This window comes from Nansenia antarctica (assembly GCF_963989245.1).
Source record: "Nansenia antarctica genome assembly, chromosome: 13".
Lineage (NCBI taxonomy): Eukaryota > Metazoa > Chordata > Actinopteri > Argentiniformes > Microstomatidae > Nansenia > Nansenia antarctica.
This window is the reverse complement of record NC_137683.1, coordinates 29,969,556-29,989,675: the sequence shown is the minus strand read 5'-3', so window position 1 is coordinate 29,989,675 and position 20,120 is coordinate 29,969,556. Positions and strand designations below refer to the sequence as shown.

Sequence of the window (20,120 nt, the reverse complement as noted above, 5' to 3'; positions counted from 1 at the left end):
ATGTTTGATAATCACATGTTATGACTTGGCTAGCAAACTCACATCATGAAGCAGTTGTTGTCCGGTTTTCTGCAAATGCAGTACAATGGTGCGTTTTTAGAACGTTTTTTAGCCCAGGCCTGAAAGACACAATGAACAATGAGGAAGGAGGAAAATAATACAATCTTTATCAGAAAACGATGTATCCACTCACTGCAAAGTAAGTGGCTTTGGATAAAAGTGTGAACTAAATGGCATATACAGTCATGCGGAAAAAAATTAGCACATCCCATGAAATATTTTGTTATTTTTTAAAGAAATAAGGACATATCAATATTTGGTGTTCTTTCAAGCAACGTCTAGAGATAAAGGTGATGTAATTAAACCAAGAACAATGACAATGTTATTGTTACTTTCCAGTGCCTTGATTGCTGATGCTGCAATGCCTTCGTCAACAGACTTGTATGCGTACAGGTGGTGGTGAAGTGTGAGGTCATTCGATGCAGCATCTACGGCAGTGGTTCTCAACCTTTTTTGGGCCAGCGCCCCCTACTGTCCATTATCCAGGTCTCTTACCGCCCCCTACTGCCCATTATCCAGGTCTCTTACCGCCCCCTACTGTCCATTATCCAGGTCTCTTACCGCCCCCTACTGTCCATTATCCAGGTCTCTTACCGCCCCCTACTGTCCATTATCCAGGTCTCTTACCTCTTATCACCACAGGTGCTTGAAAGCTTGTTGCAGGAATGGACGACGAACGGCTCATCCTTGAGGTCGAACATTATTTTTTTTTTATATGCGACAAATGACAGATTGTACCATGATGCCCAGGTGAAGGACCGAGCATGGGGTGAGATCGGGTCCACACTTGGATTATCAGGTAAGATATAATAAGATAATAATATTAGGATTAGTGGTTAGTTAGTTGAAATGTTGTTGACAGTTAGTTGAACATCTACTGAAGTAGCAACTATCTATTTGGGAATATGTAGATAAAATATTACCCTGATTGGAAAATGTTCTGTATGATGTTGTTATTGTTGTGGACATATTGCAGTCAAGGGTGAAATTACTCCCGTATACAAAAAATGCCAGTGGAGCTAGAGTAGAACGTTGACGTTGACGCAACGCAGCAGGTGGAGCTTGGACAACGGGAAGTTGACGCAACGCCGATGGCGAGTTGACGCAACGCAGCAGGTGGAGCTTGGCCGTTAGTCTACAGTTTACATAGGCTGAAGTCTAGAATATGCTGAAATATTCATCAGGGAGAAAAGGTTTTTTTTCATTAAAAAGCTTTTTCATTACCTTCCTTCTCTTACGCATGGGTTTCTGTTGGCCATCTACGAACAGCCCTGTTTTGTAGTCGAACATTGACGTGTCAAGAGTTCGTCCCAGGATTTGCGAAAGTTGAACTCCACTTCTCACACGCTCCCCCAACGGACTGCGAACGACAAAAGTTTGTAGGAAAACCTTTGGTATCCATTTGTGCTATTCAGATAGAGATTATGATCATCATATCAGTTGTCAAAAAATCTGCACTAACCATTGGTCTAAAAATATCAGATAAAGTCTGCCAGGTAGTTTTTACCTCATGTAATAAACATCTTTCTGGCCGACAATGGAACCTGAGCGACGCACGACCACTTTGCGCATCCACCCGTCTCCCAGTACTGGCCATTCCTCCCATCGGATGGAATTGAAATTCGTTCTTTTCCTACGTGACAAACAAAAAATTGACATGAGATGAATACTGAATCATTAGGAAAAGCATAGTGGAATAACAGAAATACAGATACAGATATGACAAGACATCAAAAGGCTATCTACAAAGAGGATTATAGGGAAATATATCCAGTAACCATTTGCTAGAGAATGACCAGTATACACACTATGGCTTAGAAGTCACATAATTGATATTTGGTACTATGAACACGGCCAACAATAAACAATACCAACATACTGGTTATTGGCCCTCTTCTTTAAGTTCTTCTCCCCGGCAAGACTCTCCTCTTCCGCCTCATTTTCATCATCATCATCGCCATCATAATCATCATCTTCGACAGGTTCTGACCAGTCCACAGGAGGCTCCTCGGTAGCCCCTCCCACTTCCATCTTGTTCTCCCCATGAGTGTTTACAGGGCTGTCTGAGGGAGCCAGGGCCTCCGGTGGAGGTACCACCTCAGAGATTACTTGAGTCATAGTAACAGCCTGTTAGAAATAGATAGATAGCTGAAAGAAACGGCGGGAGCTCGAAAAACAATACGCAGATAAGCCTCTGTCATCCGCAATGTGCGGCAATCAAGCAGACTTAAGTAATAAATGAAACGAACGCACTATTCAAGTAACTTGAAACTGATTGTAATTGTGCCAGCTACTCTGTAAGTACAGAACTGGATCACTAACACATGTCTACAGCTAGCTAACAAGCTACACGAGAGAGATATGTACATGTTAACTAACACGTGTCATCTAACGGCTTTGGGTTAACACTGGAGTGGAACTGGAAGAAACATACAAATTAAACTTCTCATTCTACAATTTTAACATAGCAAAGTTTGACATGACTACCACCACGTGTACATTTGGAACACAATTAAAGACAGTCACGAGCACATGTCGTGACCACAAAATGGCGCAAAGTGCCGCGAGGCAAGAGACCAGACGTCTTAGCTAGCTAGCTAACAACCACTTTGTACTTCATACATTAGCTAATGGAGTCCATCGTTGCTTCTGTTGTCTACAGTTAAAATTCATTGCTTTAGATTGATTACTTACTAACTGGCTAATAATATTATTGAACATGTAAACATCGCGTTAAACTAGCTCGCTAAAATCACAACTGGTCACAACTGGACTTGAAACCACCTCGTGTGGCTCAATTAAAAGCTTATTATATTCTTTAATTACTTTCACAGTGATTATCTGGCAGCATGTAAGCTAATAAACATCGTGTATCTAGCTCTATTTTCTCATAGAAACGCATTAGTTAGATGTACTTACACAGTGGTCGTTCAAATCTCAACTGTCCGCGATAAGAACAGCGTCAGGTTATTTTATAGGGCTTCTCACACCTGAGTATCACTGCGCACGTCGTACCGCGTATCACTGCGCACGTCGTACAATTCTCCTGTCATTCATTGGTTCACAGAATACTGAATTCTATAAATATGTTATTTATTGAATACACTGGCATTATTTTCGACTCAAAAGGAAGTAAAACAAATGTCTTACTATACACTGTACATAAACTCATTGTATAGTGGGCTTAGGCTATTATACAGTTGGGTAGGAGAGAGAACTATATTCTGGTAGTGTAATGGCGCAGTAATCAGAGCAATTGCGCGTCATCTACCTGTCATCAGAATGATCACGCCCCTTTTGGGTGATAGAAGAGTAGAAGTTTGACTGGCGGTCAATGGGAAGTTCTGGTCTTCGCTACTTTAATCCGATAAAATAAGAAAACCGTAGTGCTTTTTAGATATTAGGAGCCCAAATCCGATGACCAGTTAGGCAAACTATTATAGAATGTCGTTGCCGATCAATGATCGACGTCGTTATATAGAGAAAATTAATGAACACTGGAAACACTGACATCTACCTCCCCTTTTCATAATCGAGTCACATGCGATTTGCTCCAATCTAAAATATGTCCACTAGGTGGTAGCAGAGTACAGGCGTGGCTCCCACAAACCCATGTTGCCCCAGCTAGGCCTACCTGACTTAAGTCAGTAGGATAAACTGTAACACTACAAGACATTTGTTGATATTCACAAAAATAGATGCAAAAGCACATTAAAGATGAATTACATACTAGTGTATTCATTACAGTAATTGTCACTCAATATTTAATTTAATGTTTTCTTGTGCTACCCGAATTAAGAAATGAAAGTAATAATCAAATTATGTGGAATGTATTTTTTTTTATCTTGTTATATGTATTAAGATGTACAGTAGCATTAAACTAGAAGACATGTTTTGATGCTGCTTATGATTGCATTCCGTAGTCCCTCTCTGGTCCGTCTCATCAACATCATTTGTTTTGATGTAGCCAAGATCAATGGGAAATGCCTGTTTTTGTGGAAAAGCACATAACAGAGCTGAACATGGATTCTGGATGGACATACTGCATCTAATTTCCTCTGGATGTTCAAAGGGGAAAGTGAAATGTGTGGTTACTTTTCCCCAGAAATTTATGTTCTGAAGTCAATGTTGTGCTTGTATGAAAGATATGATTTGAATTCACTATGTTGGCTGATAAGGATAATGGAAGGATGTTTAGACAGTAAAACGACATATATGTTACCTATGGTTGCCAGCCAATGCCCTCTTACTACTGAGTCAACTCTCTTTATTTGTGACAACCAGACTAGTGCAGAACACAAGAGGCAGATGGAGAGTAAAACCCAAAGCTGGGTGTATTTATTGATTCCAGGGAATAGGGGCAGAGCTTTTATAGTGAAGCAGGCAGATCAGGAGGGTCAGCAAGCAGGGCAGGCAGGTAGAGAGGGCAGGCAGGGCAGGGCAGTGCAGGCAGAGAGGGCAGAGAGGGCAGTGCAGGTAGAGAGGGCAGGGCAGGGCAGTGCAGGCAGGTAGAGAGGGCAGGGCAGGGCAGTGCCGGCAGAGAGGGCAGAGAGGGCAGTGCAGGCAGAGAGGGCAGGCAGGGCAGTGCAGGCAGGGAGAGAGGGCAGGCAGACAGAGAGGGCAGGCAGGGCAGGCAGGGCAGTGCAGACAGAGAGGGCAGGCAGGGCAGTGCAGGCAGAGAGGGCAGGCAGGGCAGTGCAGGCAGAGAGGGCAGGCAGGGCAGTGCAGTGCAGACAGAGAGGGCAGGCAGGGCATTGCAGACAGAGAGGGCAGTGCAGGTAGAGAGGGCAGGGCAGGGCAGTGCAGTGCAGACAGAGAGGGCAGGCAGGCAGAGAGGGCAGTGCAGGTAGAGAGGGCAGGGCAGGGCAGTGCAGACAGAGAGGGCAGGCAGGGCAGTGCAGACAGAGAGGGCAGGCAGGGCAGTGCAGGTAGAGAGGGCAGGCAGGGCAGTGCAGGGCAGGCAGAGAGGGCAGAGAGGGCAGAGAGGGCAGTGCAGGTAGAGGGCAGGCAGGGCAGTGCAGGTAGAGAGGGCAGGCAGACAGAGAGGGCAGGCAGGGCAGGGCAGACAGAGAGGGCAGGCAGGGCAGTGCAGGTAGAGAGGGCAGGCAGGGCAGTGCAGGCAGGTAGGTAGAGAGGGCAGGCAGGGCAGTGCAGGCAGGTAGAGAGGGCAGGTAGGGCAGTGCAGGCAAGTAGAGAGGGCAGGCGGGCAGGAGGACAGACGGTAAGGTGAGGCAATAGCAGGCGAGGCAGGGATGTAGACAGGGCCAACAGGCAGACAGGCTGGTGGGGCAGACAGGCAGGCAGGTGGGGCAGACAGGCAGGCTGGTGTAGGTGGCAGGAAAACTGTGGGCAAAGGGAGAACAGGGTAGGAATGCAGGCTAACTGACAGAGTAGAATAATATCAATGGCTGGAAGTGGGACTTAACAGGTAGACTGAAGTTACGATCTGGCAGAGTGGTGAAGGCTGGACCGGGTATTTATGGAAGGCTATAAGGTGGTAATGAGGACCAGCCGGTCACCTGACTCCTACACACCTGACTCCACTCCTGGAGTTAGTAAGAGAGAGAGGAAGGGAGAGGGACTGCCAGATACCTATAGGTAGAGTGTGTGACATTTTGTTGGTTGCTCATACAGTAGTTGCTTTCATAGTTATTAAGGCCTGTATTTGCTATGCTATTTGTTTGATAGGAACTCTCCTCCTTACATGCACTTAAAATAATAGAATGATCATCTTGGGCTCAAACTTAAACCAGCACTCATAATTAAGACCAGAAGTTGGAACGGATCATTCCCTTTCTTGTTTCTGTGTTCCTCCTGACTTTGATGAAAGATTCATGATTCGGATGTGAAGTATTAAGGATTCTGTGACGTAGTAAAAAAAAAAGTACAATTGTCCTCTCTTAACATTCTATTAAGAGGGTTCGATTGCAAGTTACAATAATCTCTTCCTTCAAACCTCTTCCTCCCATCTCCCCTTCATCCTTTAGAAAAGAACGTGGCACCTTAGAGGGCATTTTGAGGAAGATGTACGTAAGTCTTACAGTCATGTCTGAGATCTAAGACTGATTACAGATTCAGACCTGAGGGACCAGTCTGAGAGGAATCACTCCAGTCACTGTTTACCTGCCTGAAAAGGAGAGAGTGAGTGAGGGGGGGGGGGTATTCTAAATTGTTCCTATTTGGTAATCACACATTGCACATTGTAAATTAGTTGAAGATTACACAACAGAAAAGAGAAAAGAAGAGACCTAACACAAATCACCACGGACAGGGTCTGTCTATATAATGACAACTGTTTGTGTAAATGTTTATGACATTAAATGCAAATGAGAAGTAAGTACTCCAGGTAATGTCCTAATTGAATACCTGGAAACCCCCTTTAGAAAGATGAGGTCATAAAAACTGAATGGTTGCTCCCCAAAACAACAACTGGCCATTCTGTTTGAGGATCGCTTGGCTTGTCCTTCAATAACTACTGTTCCAGTAACTTATTTCCCTTGGAAACAAAGTGCACAATCTCAGATGAATGTTTCCCATTCTTCAAGTTCCATAAGGATCTGTGTCATAGAATGCATCCTGCAGGTTTCACACAGAAGTCAGTCAACGAGCATGATACAAGGCAAATATATTGTTAGGGGCATAGTGTTCAGCCAACTCAATAGATGTTGCTCTAGCAAATCCTTCATTTGCTAGAGCAAATGTCAGTCGATAAGTTGAGCATGATACAAGGCAAATATTGTTAGCAGTAAGTAGTCAGTAAGTGATAAAACAGTGGTGTGGCTTCTGAAAATAGTTTTATCTATCACACCACCTTTCACTCCAATGATAAGGACACATACTATGAAGGCATCTTTTATTTGTTGCAAAGAATATTCCTTCAAACGCCACCGTTTCCCTTATAAAACAACAAAGGCCAAAGCAAAAAAAAAAGAGCTGAAAGCTGAGCAGTGTGAGGCTGAGAAAGGTGCCCCCTGCCAGGGACGTTGATGAATGCGCTTCAGGCTTCAAGCTGGCCCAGCAGCCCCCAGCAAGTGTGGATCCCATAAATGGTGTAAGCAATGGAGAACTAAAACAAGACAACTGTGAAATGTTACAACCAATTTCTCAAAACTAACTTAGTGAAGATTTGTCAGTAGAAACGAGGTATTAAACCTGAAGCTCACTACTTCACACAACCTGCTCGGCCCCTCCCTCCCTGTGGAACCAACATTGATGAGGAGGAGGATGATGATGATGAAGATGAGACACTCCTAATCATCCAGAGTGAGCAAGGCGTCCGCTGCCTCCAGCTCCGCCCTCGACCTGCGGCGTCTATGGTACGGCCCGGTCTGCTCCACTGGAGAGGGGCTGGACCCAACCACTTGCTGGTTCGGCTGGCTGAGGGGGGGTGTGTGGCGGTGTGATCCACAGGAGGGGGATAATTAGGTGACCTATATTTAGCAATCTTCAAGAATAGGCTGAAGACTGTTATGTTCTGTTTATTTCTTTAATGTATTAATCGTTCTGTAAAGCACTATGAATTTGCATTCAGTTGTATGAATATGTGCAATACAAACTGTACAACAACAACAACATAAGTAAGTAAGTATTATAAATATAAGCATAGCATTTCTTTAATACACTCAGATAGCTTGCTCTTCTCAGTCCTCTTCTGCAATGCTGTGTAGCTTCTCGGTGTTCCTGGCTGGAGTTGAGAGAGTGTGCGTGTTCCCTCTGTTCAGTGCTCTAGCCTGTGGTCCAGAGGTCAGATGGTTTGGGAGTTAGGGTAGTCCTGGGGGAGGGGGAGAGGGTCTTGGTAGTTCTGGGGGAGGGGGAGAGGGTCTTGGTAGTCCTGGAAGAGGAGGGTGAAATGGTCTTGGTAGTTCTGGGGGGTGAGGGTGAAAGGGTCTTGGTAGTTCTGGGGGAGGAGGGTGACAGGGGCGGGGCCAGCGGACATGATGGGGGGAGGGGTGTTGAGGCGGAGGCAATGAAACACCTACAGGCAACAAGGGAGAAATGGTAAAATGGTCAAATGGTAAATGGACTGACTTATATAGCGGCCTTATTCCAAAGCGCTTTACAATGGCCTCTCATTCACACACACATTCACACACCAATGGCGGCAAGCTACCATGCAAGGCGCCGGCCCGCTCATTGGGAGCAATTTTGGGTTCAGTGTCTTGCCCAAGGGTACCTCGACATGTGGCCAAGCCGGGGTTCGAACCGGCGATCTGCCGACCTTGCGATCATTAGACGCCGGCTCTACCTCCTGCGCCACAGCCGCCCCTCAGTTGTAAGACAAAGTTACTGATTTTATGTGTATAAGAGGGCTGCAACAACGAATCGATGAAATCGATAAAAATCGATAATGAAATTCGTTGGCGACAAATTCCATTATCGATTCGTCGGGTCTTGTTCCTTAACAAACCTACTTCCTGTTGACGCACGCCACGCCGTCTTGCGGAGCCGCCGCGGCGGCTACATTTAAATCATGGCGGAGGCGGAGAAAACGTCTCGACCGAAATCGTCACATTAAAAGCTACCCTCAGCAGGGTAAGTTATACGAGTTTAACGTTGGCTGTACCCATGCCATACGTTGCGTTTTGAAGTGAGGATCATTCGTTTCACTGGCACAGCTGTTAGTTAGAAGTTAGAAGTTAGTTCTTCTCGTTTATCTAATAGATTCTCCCTCTTAATGACCTATTGTATTTTTAGCTTGCTATTCGCATTCTATGCCTTCAGCACCGGAGTATGCTCATAGTCACTTGTATTAGTAAGGAGATGCACTTGTGAGTTCTGGCGAAGCGTCAGCTAAATGACTGTAATGTAATGCGATAGCCAGTGAGTGTTTGCTCGCATTCATGAATTAAATATTGCATTACAAGTGTATTTAGCTAGCTTGCTAACGTCAGTGGTAGAGCAGAGGTGATAAGCTAAAGGCTAGCTAGTGGTAGCCTACCAAGCTACACGATGGGGTAGTGGTGGTCTAGTGGATAGTGAGTTGGACTTGAGATCGGAAGGTTGTGAGTTCAAATCCCGCCTGAAACCACACCACTACTAGTGTGCCCTTGAGTAAGGCACTTAGCCCTCAGTTACTCCAGGGGGAATGTCCCTGTAATTCGTAATTGTAAGTCGCTTTGGATAAAAGCTTCTGCTAAATGGCAAAATTAATTAATTAATTACCCGTGAGTTAGAGTGAGGCACTGACTGTAGCCTAGCCTATTGTTTACATTTACATTTTTTACATTTTTGGCATTTAGCAGACGCCTTATTCCAAAGCGACTTACTATTGTATGGAGTGAGAGGACACATTGCATTGTTTTGGAGCATATCTTTTCCATGGATGGCGGCGCGATTAGACGCGAGGCTAGAGGGGCTCCTAACATCGGTGCTTTTTAGTGTTTTTCCCCAAATTTCGTTGTTTGGTACCTGTACTATATCAATGACAATAAAGACCATTCATTCATTCATTCATATCTGTTATATAAAAACATTAGTGTCTTGTCTGTAGCCTATATTGCACTTTGGGTTACTGACCTTTACATTAAGCAAAGTTATTACCTAAAACAATGCATGTATTGAGCTAGAGTTCAACTACTTTATTGAAACAATCTACCGCCGTAGTCCATGGCCTGTTGTTAAACCTATTTGATGTAGCAAAGCCTTTTTTATTTATATTATTTATAATGTTTTATTAATACTTATTCATTTTGCACATGTATATGTATAGGCCTGGCTGATTTAGAAAACATAAAATAAAATTTGCAAAAGAAATCGGTTTTCCCCCCCCATTTTATCCGATTAATCGAAAAAATAAATCGGCAGATTAATCGGTTATCAAAATAATCGTTAGTTGCAGCCCTACTGTATAACAGATACACACTGAAAGCGGCTGGTTGTGTTGTGTACAAAGTACAAAGTACAGCTGTAAACTGACCGCTTAGTTTGGGAAATCATCTGATCACAGCTGGCACAGCTGTCACTAATCAGCCCAAATGAAGTACCGGTGCAAACAAGCACGTCATACTGTAGCACCCTTACTGTTCAGACATGAACCAGGGTTCCATTCCAAGTCACATTTAAGACCTTTTTAAGCCTTATAAATTGGCTTGCTGGATTTTAGACTTGAAGGCTTTTTAAGACCAGCGCGGGAACCCTGACAAACAGTGACTTATCAGTGCCCCTGTTATGTGGTCACAGTTTCCTCCTTGCCTTGTTAGTTTGTAGCTCAGTCTGAATAAAAGGGCCGACCTTATTAAACTCCCAGTCTGTCTGATCCCTTAATCTGACCGATCCCCCGAGGCGGTGGTTGTTGTTGTCGTCCCCCCTAAACCCCGAGGCCGTAGAGACTGTGTGGGGCGCCGCCCACCTCCCCCAACCCACTCAATTAAAACATCCTAATCTGGTGGCCTGGGGTCCAGTGGTCTACAGGGGCCTGGGGTGGTCCAGTGGTCTAGCACCTTGGCCTGGGGTGGTCCAGTGGTCTAGCACCTTGGCCTGGGGTGGTCCAGTGGTCTAGCACCATGGCCTGGGGTGGTCCAGTGGTCTAGCACCTTGGCCTGGGGTGGTCCAGTGGTCTAGCACCTTGGCCTGGGGTGGTCCAGTGGTCTAGAACCATGGCCTGGGGTGGTCCAGTGGTCTAGCACCATGGCCTGGGGTGGTCCAGTGGTCTAGCACCTTGGCCTGGGGTGGTCCAGTGGTCTAGCACCATGGCCTGGGGTGGTCCAGTGGTCTAGCACCTTGGCCTGGGGTGGTCCAGTGGTCTAGCACCTTGGCCTGGGGTGGTCCAGTGGTCTAGCACCATGGCCTGGGGTGGTCCAGTGGTCTAGCACCGCGGTCTACAGTGCACACATATAATGCCCATGTCGACATGGGTTCGAGTCCAGCCCATGCCCTGCTGACATGCCCTCTCTCTCTCCGTTCTCCTCCTTACTTTCCTGTATCTGTCCAATAAAATGAAAAATACGAGTGGGACTGCCTCACTCAGAAAAAAATTACTTAATGTGAAAAAAAAAAATCCTAACTCTCTCTCTCTCCCTGGTTGTTCAACCCACCTGCTTGTTAGCTTCTCAGGATTTCTTTGCACAGGCTAGGCTACTCCTTTCAGAAGCCTCAGTAAAGGGTTAGGGGGGTAAGCTGTCACCTGGGTTATCCAATCCTAAATCCTGTATATTTACAACCCTGTCCCCTCCATAACCCACCATTAATCGGATACAACATGACAAAAGACACAAAATAATAACAACACAAGGCTGAAAGGTCTGACACATTGATGAGTGAGAGTGTGTGTGTGTGTGTGTGTGTGTGTGTGCGTGCGTGCGCGTGAGTGTGTGTGTGACCAAAGCTCTCACCTGCGTATCGGTCAAAACGTTCTCCATCCGTCTCCCCGGGGCCATGGTGGGGTCTGTGTATCTGTTATAAAACTCAGAGGGGCTCATCGCTGGAACTGATGAGGAAAACAACACAACATGACTACGTACAACGTCTTTAGTCCAACTAAACTGCTTCACTGTACTGTACAATGGACCTATCGCTAAGCCACGCCCCAAAATAGAAATTGTCCAATCATATCACAGCAAAAGTCACTACAGGCAGAAAACTCGGACAAACAACTCGCTAATATCTGATGGTGAAAAGCTTCTAGACTAAATATTCTTGTCATCTTTAAAAGAAACATGTCTATTACTTGCTGTGGTAATTTGCTAACTCCCGCCATTGTAAGTCATTGAATGTCAGCCACTGTCAGTGAAGTGTTGTTTGTCAAGGGCAAAAATACTTCAAAGGTCAAAGGTCACGGTACAACAGGCAGCGCCCCCTGGCTGACCTGGCTGGTAGTCAGGACGCCGGGGCTGATGGACCGACCCCACAGCCATGTACCAGGGCTGGTGGAAGAAGGAGGGGTGGTGGAGGGTGCGGTTGGAGAAAGATGGAAGACAAGCGCGTTTGGCCTCTGGTTGTGGCGAGTCTGCACGGGGGTTGAAGTCAAGACCGCTGGGTGAATCATAGGCTTAAGTAAGTCAAAGTAAGTACAATGTATTTATACAGCACCTTTCCCAGACCAAGGGTCACAAAGTGCTTTACATAACAAGGAAGAAACACAATAAAACATCATACAAGAGCGAAAAAGCCACAGCAGGTTAAAACAGGCAAACAAGTGAAAATAAGAACAAGTAACAGACAACAGGTGTACAACAGCATCAACAGGACACAGAGAGACAGCCAGGCCCTTGGGAGGTATCCAAACCTGTCACACTAGTAGATCACTATTGATCATGTAGTTTGTCGCCATCTAGACATCATGTCATAAGGTTGAGACGACTTTGGCTACTGCATGTTGTTGGTCTTCAACATTGTTGTGCTACAACTGCACATGTACATCACCAGTCATTCCTCTACAATAAGTTCTGCAGAAACTCTCAAACTCACCATCGTCGTTCATGTCGTTGTAGTTTTAACTTTGACAAGTTTACAACAGACACATCTGATCTGAATGGGCTATTAACTATACCTGCCGTGTCAATCACATAACACATGCACAACAGGTGGTGAAGCAATGGTTTTTACACATGTTTACAGTGCTGTCATCATCATGTATGCGGCATCTATCGGGACATGTTTTGACACGTTCTCGCTTCTCTGCCACTGGAGACTTTAGGTAAAGATGCGCTTAGGCAAAGAACCACAGCGGCCCCTAGCGTCCGGTTTACGACCACGCCAGATTTGTACGCTACTATTCAATTAAGATACACGTATCCAGGGGGGTATTCCATCAACGTCGCTAAAGGAAAGTCTAGGCTTATTTTTGATAAGTCTAACGAGACTTATTATAAGTTTGAGACAGAACTAGTTGACGAGCTAAGTAAAACAATATTCTAATATTCTCTCTCTAAAAAACATCCTCCATATATATATATGTTTTTTAGAGGGGAATTCAAGCACTTTCAATGACCCATGTCTATTTTCAAAAACTTTTATGACCAAATTCACAAACTTTCAAGGATTTCAAGGACCCGTGGGAACCCTGACTCTGGTTTCTAACATTATTGCACTAATGTAGTACTGTTGTCACTGACTGTTTACTGATGGCTGAGCATGGACCCTAACACATGCAACATAAGTGACAGATGTAGGCCAGATTTCCATATTAAATTATGCTGCATAACAGACTTCACTCACTATTATTCCCAAATTCATTAGGCTATAGGCCTGCTGCAATTGTGTAAAAGAAATGAATTACAACTTTGAGTGGGGCAGTCCCACTCCTATTGTTTCACTTTATTGGATACAGATAGTGAAGGTAGACAGAAATGTATTTGAACCCATGCCAACATGGGCATATGTGTGCACTGTAGACCGCACTGCTAGACCACTGGACCACCCCAGGCCACAGAAAGGACAGTTTTGCTGAAAATGTTATTGTTGTGGGCAGTCTCATACAAATGGTGTAAGCAATGGAGAACTAAAACAAGACAACTGTGAAATGTTACAGCAAATATAATTTCTCAAAACTAACTTTCTGATTTGTTAGTAAAAAAAAGATGTAAGAAGCTTTACTATACGCTTTACAAGAAACCACGAGGAAAATCTTATTTCTTACAAGCTTGTTCACTTTCCTCAATTCCTCTTGTTTAGAGTACGACGTGACCGGAGGAGTGGAAGAGCACTCTAAGAGCCGTGATGGGGTCACGGTGACCCCTGTGAGTAAAGGGTTAAAAAAAAAATCTATCTTTGCACTCAATCAAATTTCAGGACCCTCCTTTCATGACTTGTCCTAGATATGTGCGTTCTACCACCCATTTTGAACAAGTTACAGAAGCAACTGCGTTCCAGACAAACTCGACCTCCGACTCAATGGAACGCATCATACACCGAAAATTCACTGGTGCATATTGAACCATACAGTTCAATATAAACAGAGAACCGTTGCACCCCTAATATGCATTAGCTACTTTAAATGACCATAGAACACTGCACCTTCTGAGGAAAAAGGTCCCGGGGCAATGTTCTGTCTTCCACGACCCACAAGTTGACCATCAGAAGTGGAGTGAACTGGCCGTGCTTCCTCCTGAGTGGGAGCCTTTAAGAAAAAACATTCAAATGTAATCAAAAATACTTTATTGAAAGCCCTTACCAGTTCCTATAATAACTCATGTTTCATATCAACAACACTCCACAAAATTACTGTGAAAACTCATAAAGGTAAGTGAAGTAATCTTAACCACTCAATTAGCAGTGCAAGAGCATTCAAATACAGTCAGAACTGAATTAATGATATGCCTAAAAACTATTACAGTGACAGAATACAATAGTGACCTTATAAATTCAGCATTACATTTGTTGTCTTCTGGCAGAGATGCCATCATAGGATTATTTAGCCTGATCCATTCTCATCCTATTGTATTTATATCGAGGATACACTACACAATTTATAAAATCTTCATACCGGAAAACTTCGGACATTTTGTGATCACCCTTGCCCAAATTATTGTGTCTTGCTGTTGCTCTCTCCAAGATCAGGGGCTCTCACATCACACATTTTAATTTATACATTTACATAAGATTTGACCATCAAGACCCTACAGTAGTCTAAATTCATACAGCCATGTTGGTACAGCCATGTTGGTTCAGCCATGCGTAACGGCGAAATCATGTGGGCAGAATTAATTCCTACAATATGTTGGTAATTGATGTGTATAAGGATTATTAATTCATACAATATGTTGGTAATTGATGTGTATAAGGATTATTAATTCATACAATATGTTGGTAATTGATGTGTATAAGGATTATTAATGAACTCACCGACAGCGCTGCTGGTGGCCCAGTCTCTTGACTCGATCCGGCTTGATCCGTCATTGTAGGGTTTGGGTTTACACTGGAGTGGAACTGGAAGAAACATACACATTAAACTTCTCATTCTACAATTTTAACATAGCAAAGTTTGACATGACTACCACCACGTGTACATTTGGAACACAATTAAAGACAGTCACGAGCACATGTCGTGACCACATACTGGCGCAAAGTGCCGCGAGGCAAGAGACAAGACGTCTTAGCTAGCTAACTAACAACCACTTTGTACTTCATACATTAGCTAATGGAGTCCATCGTTGCTTCTGTTGTCTACAGTTAAAATGCCTTGCTTTAGATGTATTAATTACTAACTGGCTAATAATATTATTGAACATGTAAACATCGCGTTAAACTAGCTCGCTAAAATCACAACTGGTCAGTCCAGGGTAGATGTAGACAGAGGGTTGATTGGGAGTGGAGACAGAGGGTTGATTGGGAGTGGAGACAGAGGGTTGATTGGGAGTGGAGACAGGTGTGCAGGTTTGGCTGAAGATCTAATTAGCGGGGACAAGCCTCACCTGCGGCGGAGAGCACGCTGTGCTCGAGCTGTGGGGGCGGGGGAGGGTGTGTGAAGGCCCAGCCGTAACACTATGGGCCGGTTTCAGAGACAAGGCTTAAGCCTAGTCCTGGACTAAATCACACTTTCAATGTAAAATCTCCATTGAAGATGTTTTTTAGTCTAGGATTAGGCTTAAGCCTTGTCTGTGAAACCGGCCCTATGTCATTGAACCATACGGACATCAATACTTAAGCCACAACATACAGAATTATCAAAATCCTGTAGCATCTCTTTAAAGAGAGTTCACCTAATTAGTTAACTTGCAATCTTCCAAAGTATTTTGTAATAATATTATCATGGCACATCATTCTTGTTAACACAAGTCATGAATAAAGCTTCGGCCTACATTGATGAAAGATTTTCTTTCAGCAGCTATTCAGGGAAAACAAAAACATTTAATTTGACTGATTTATTTTATTTATTGTGCTTTGTTGGTATAGACTGATGTCTGCTGGAATGTTCAATAAAAGTTATTTTTTTTCAATCTCAATTTCTTTCTTTGAGAAGCATGAATAAAAAGCAAAATGTATTTAGTTTATGCAATGATAAAATTAAAAACTGCCGGATACACATTCGGTATTCGGCCAAGTGTTTCCTTAAATTCGGCTTCGGCCTCGGCCAAGAATTTTCATTTCGGTGCATCCCTACTTGAAACCATCTCGTGTGGCTCAATTAAAAGCTTATATTCTTTAATTACTTTCACAGTGATTATCTGGCAGCATGTAAGCTAATAAACATCGTGTAGCTAGCTCTATTTTCTCATAGAAACGCATTAGTTAGATGTACTTACACAGTGACTTGACTTCGTTCAAATCTCAACTCTCTGCGATACGAACTGCGTCAGGTTATTTTATAGGGCTTCTCACACCTGAGTATCACTGCGCACGTCGTACAATTCTCCTGTCATTCATTGGTTCACAGAATACTGAATTCTATAAATATGTTATTTATTGAATACACGGCATTATTTTCGACTCAAAAGGAAGTAAAACCAATGTCTTACTATACACTGTACATAAACTCATTGTATAGTGGGCTTAGGCTATTATACAGTTGGGTAGGAGAGAGAACTATATATTGGTAGTGTAATGGCGCAGTAATCAGAGCAATTGCGCGTCATCTACCTGTCATCAGAATGATCACGCCCCTTTTTGTGTGATAGACGTGTCGAAGTTTGACTGGCGGTCAATGGGAATGTCTGGTCTTCGCTACTTTAATCCGATAAAATAAGAAAACCGTAGTGCTTTTTAGATATTAGGAGCCCAAATCCGATGGCCAGTTAGGCAAACTATTATATAGTGTCGTTGTCGATCAATGACCGACGTCGTTATATAGAGAAAATTAATGAACACTGGAAACACTGACCTCTACCTCCCCTTGTCATAATCTAGTCACATGCGATTTGCTCCAATCTAAAATATGTCCACACAATATGTCTATTTTTAAAAAAAAATATTTAACCTTTATTTAACCAGATAGGTCAGTTGAGAACCAATTCTCATTTACAACGACGATCTGGCCAATTGGCAGAACAGAGGCAAGTCTGTACACAGAACACAACACGGTATATACGATACAAAACACGATATATACAATATATAACATGAGTGCAATACACAAGTATCAAAAATATCTATACATTACAGCAGGGGGAAGTTATCTTAAAAGCAAGTGCAGTGATCCGAGACAACATCTAAAAGTGAGTGTTTAAAAGTGGGTAATGCTATAAAAATGGTGAGTTTTAGTGACAACTGCAACCACTAGGTGGTAGCAGAGTACAGGCGTGGCTCCCACAAACCCATGTTGCCCCAGCTAGGCCTACCTGACTTCAAGTCAGTAGGATAAACTGTAACACTACAAGACATTTGTTGATATTCACAAAAATAGATGCAAAAGCACATTAAAGATGAATTACATACTAGTGTATTCATTACAGTAATTGTCACTCAATATTTAATTTAATGTTTTCTTGTGCTACCCGAATTAAGAAATGAAAGTAATAATCAAATTATGTGGAATGTATTTTTTTTTTATCTTGTTATATGTATTAAGATGTACAGTAGCATTAAACTAGAAGACATGTTTTGATGCTGCTTATGATTGCATTCCGTAGTCCCTCTCTGGTCCGTCTCATCAACATCATTTGTTTTGATGTAGCCAAGATCAATGGGAAATGCCTGTTTTTGTGGAAAAGCACATAACAGAGCTGAACATGGATTCTGGATGGACATACTGCATCTAATTTCCTCTGGATGTTCAAAGGGGAAAGTGAAATGTGTGGTTACTTTTCCCCAGAAATTTATGTTCTGAAGTCAATGTTGTGCTTGTATGAAAGATATGATTTGAATTCACTATGTTGGCTGATAAGGATAATGGAAGGATGTTTAGACAGTAAAACGACATATATGTTACCTATGGTTGCCAGCCAATGCCCTCTTACTACTGAGTCAACTCTCTTTATTTGTGACAACCAGACTAGTGCAGAACACAAGAGGCAGATGGAGAGTAAAACCCAAAGCTGGGTGTATTTATTGATTCCAGGGAATAGGGGCAGAGCTTTTATAGTGAAGCAGGCAGATCAGGAGGGTCAGCAAGCAGGGCAGGCAGGTAGAGAGGGCAGGCAGGGCAGGGCAGTGCAGGCAGAGAGGGCAGGCAGACAGAGAGGGCAGGCAGGGCAGGGCAGGTAGAGAGGGCAGGCAGGGCAGTGCAGGCAGGTAGGTAGAGAGGGCAGGCAGGGCAGTGCAGTGCAGACAGAGAGGGCAGGCAGACAGAGAGGGCAGGCAGGGCAGTGCAGACAGAGAGGGCAGGTAGGGCAGTGCAGGCAGAGAGGGCAGGCAGGGCAGTGCAGGCAGAGAGGGCAGGCAGGGCAGTGCAGACAGAGAGGGCAGGTAGGGCAGTGCAGGCAGAGAGGGCAGGCAGACAGGAGGACAGACGGTAAGGTGAGGCAATAGCAGGCGAGACAGGGATGTAGACAGGGCCAACAGGCAGACAGGCTGGTGGGGCAGACAGGCAGGCAGGTGGGGCAGACAGGCAGGCTGGTGTAGGTGGCAGGAAAACTGTGGGCAAAGGGAGAACAGGGTAGGAATGCAGGCTAACTGACAGAGTAGAATAATATCAATGGCTGGAAGTGGGACTTAACAGGTAGACTGAAGTTACGATCTGGCAGAGTGGTGAAGGCTGGACCGGGTATTTATGGAAGGCTATAAGGTGGTAATGAGGACCAGCCGGTCACCTGACTCCTACACACCTGACTCCACTCCTGGAGTTAGTAAGAGAGAGAGGAAGGGAGAGGGACTGCCAGATACCTATAGGTAGAGTGTGTGACATTTTGTTGGTTTCTCATACAGTAGTTGCTTTCATAGTTATTAAGGCCTGTATTTGCTATGCTATTTGTTTGATAGGAACTCTCCTCCTTACATGCACTTAAAATAATAGAATGATCATCTTGGGCTCAAACTTAAACCAGCACTCATAATTAAGACCAGAAGTTGGAACGGATCATTCCCTTTCTTGTTTCTGTGTTCCTCCTGACTTTGATGAAAAGATTCATGATTCGGATGTGAAGTATTAAGGATTCTGTGACGTAGTAAAAAAAAAAGTACAATTGTCCTCTCTTAACATTCTATTAAGAGGGTTCGATTGCAAGTTACAATAATCTCTTCCTTCAAACCTCTTCCTCCCATCTCCCCTTCATCCTTTAGAAAAGAACGTGGCACCTTAGAGGGCATTTTGAGGAAGATGTACGTAAGTCTTACAGTCATGTCTGAGATCTAAGACTGATTACAGATTCAGACCTGAGGGACCAGTCTGAGAGGAATCACTCCAGTCACTGTTTACCTGCCTGAAAAGGAGAGAGTGAGTGAGGGGGGGGGCATTCTAAATTGTTCCTATTTGGTAATCACACATTGCACATTGTAAATTAGTTGAAGATTACACAACAGAAAAGAGAAAAGAAGAGACCTAACACAAATCCCCACGGACAGGGTCTGTCTATATAATGACAACTGTTTGTGTAAATGTTTATGACAGGGCAGTTAAATGCAAATGAGAAGTAAGTACTCCATGTAATGTCCTAATTGAACACCTGGAAACCCCCTTTAGAAAGATGAGGTCATAAAAACTGAATGGTTGCTCCCCAAAACAACTGGCCATTCTGTTTGAGGATCGCTTGGCTTGTCCTTCAATAACTACTGTTCCAGTAACTTATTTCCCTTGGAAACAAAATGCACAATCTCAGATGAATGTTTCCCATTCTTCAAGTTCCATAAGGATCTGTGTCATAGAACGCATCCTGCAGGTTTCACACAGAAGTCAGTCAACGAGCATGATACAAGGCAAATATATTGTTAGGGGCATAGTGTTCAGCCAACTCAATAGATGTTGCTCTAGCAAATCCTTCATTTGCTAGAGCAAATGTCAGTCGATAAGTTGAGCATGATACAACAGTATCCTTACATTTTCAAAATCACACCAGGATAAGCTAGTATAAAGCTGTTTTGCAGTTTGTTTTTCTGTGTAGGAGGCAGGCCAATTTAAAAGAAGCGCCCTCATGATCTGTGTGTAAATAGCAGATTTACATTCTAAAAAGGGGGGGGGGTCTCAAGGTGGCTCTACTAGTAGGTAAAATAGGCACGGCTGTTCTAGTGTTAACAATTGGGAAAAGGCCTTG

At 43.8% G+C, this 20,120-nt stretch overlaps 1 protein-coding gene across 1 annotated transcript in view; it reads right to left on the bottom strand.

The window, feature by feature from the left end:
- Positions 1–2,091, bottom strand: part of LOC308169512 (uncharacterized protein) — a gene marked incomplete at both ends in the record, with an annotated part of 41,971 nt that extends 39,880 nt beyond the window's left edge. Inside the window, one exon of the mRNA XM_080544193.1 lies at positions 1,940–2,091. Coding sequence (XP_080400319.1) covers positions 1,940–2,091 — 152 coding nt within the window. The remainder of the gene's footprint in view (positions 1–1,939) is intronic.
- Positions 2,092–20,120: the final 18,029 nt, after the last annotated feature.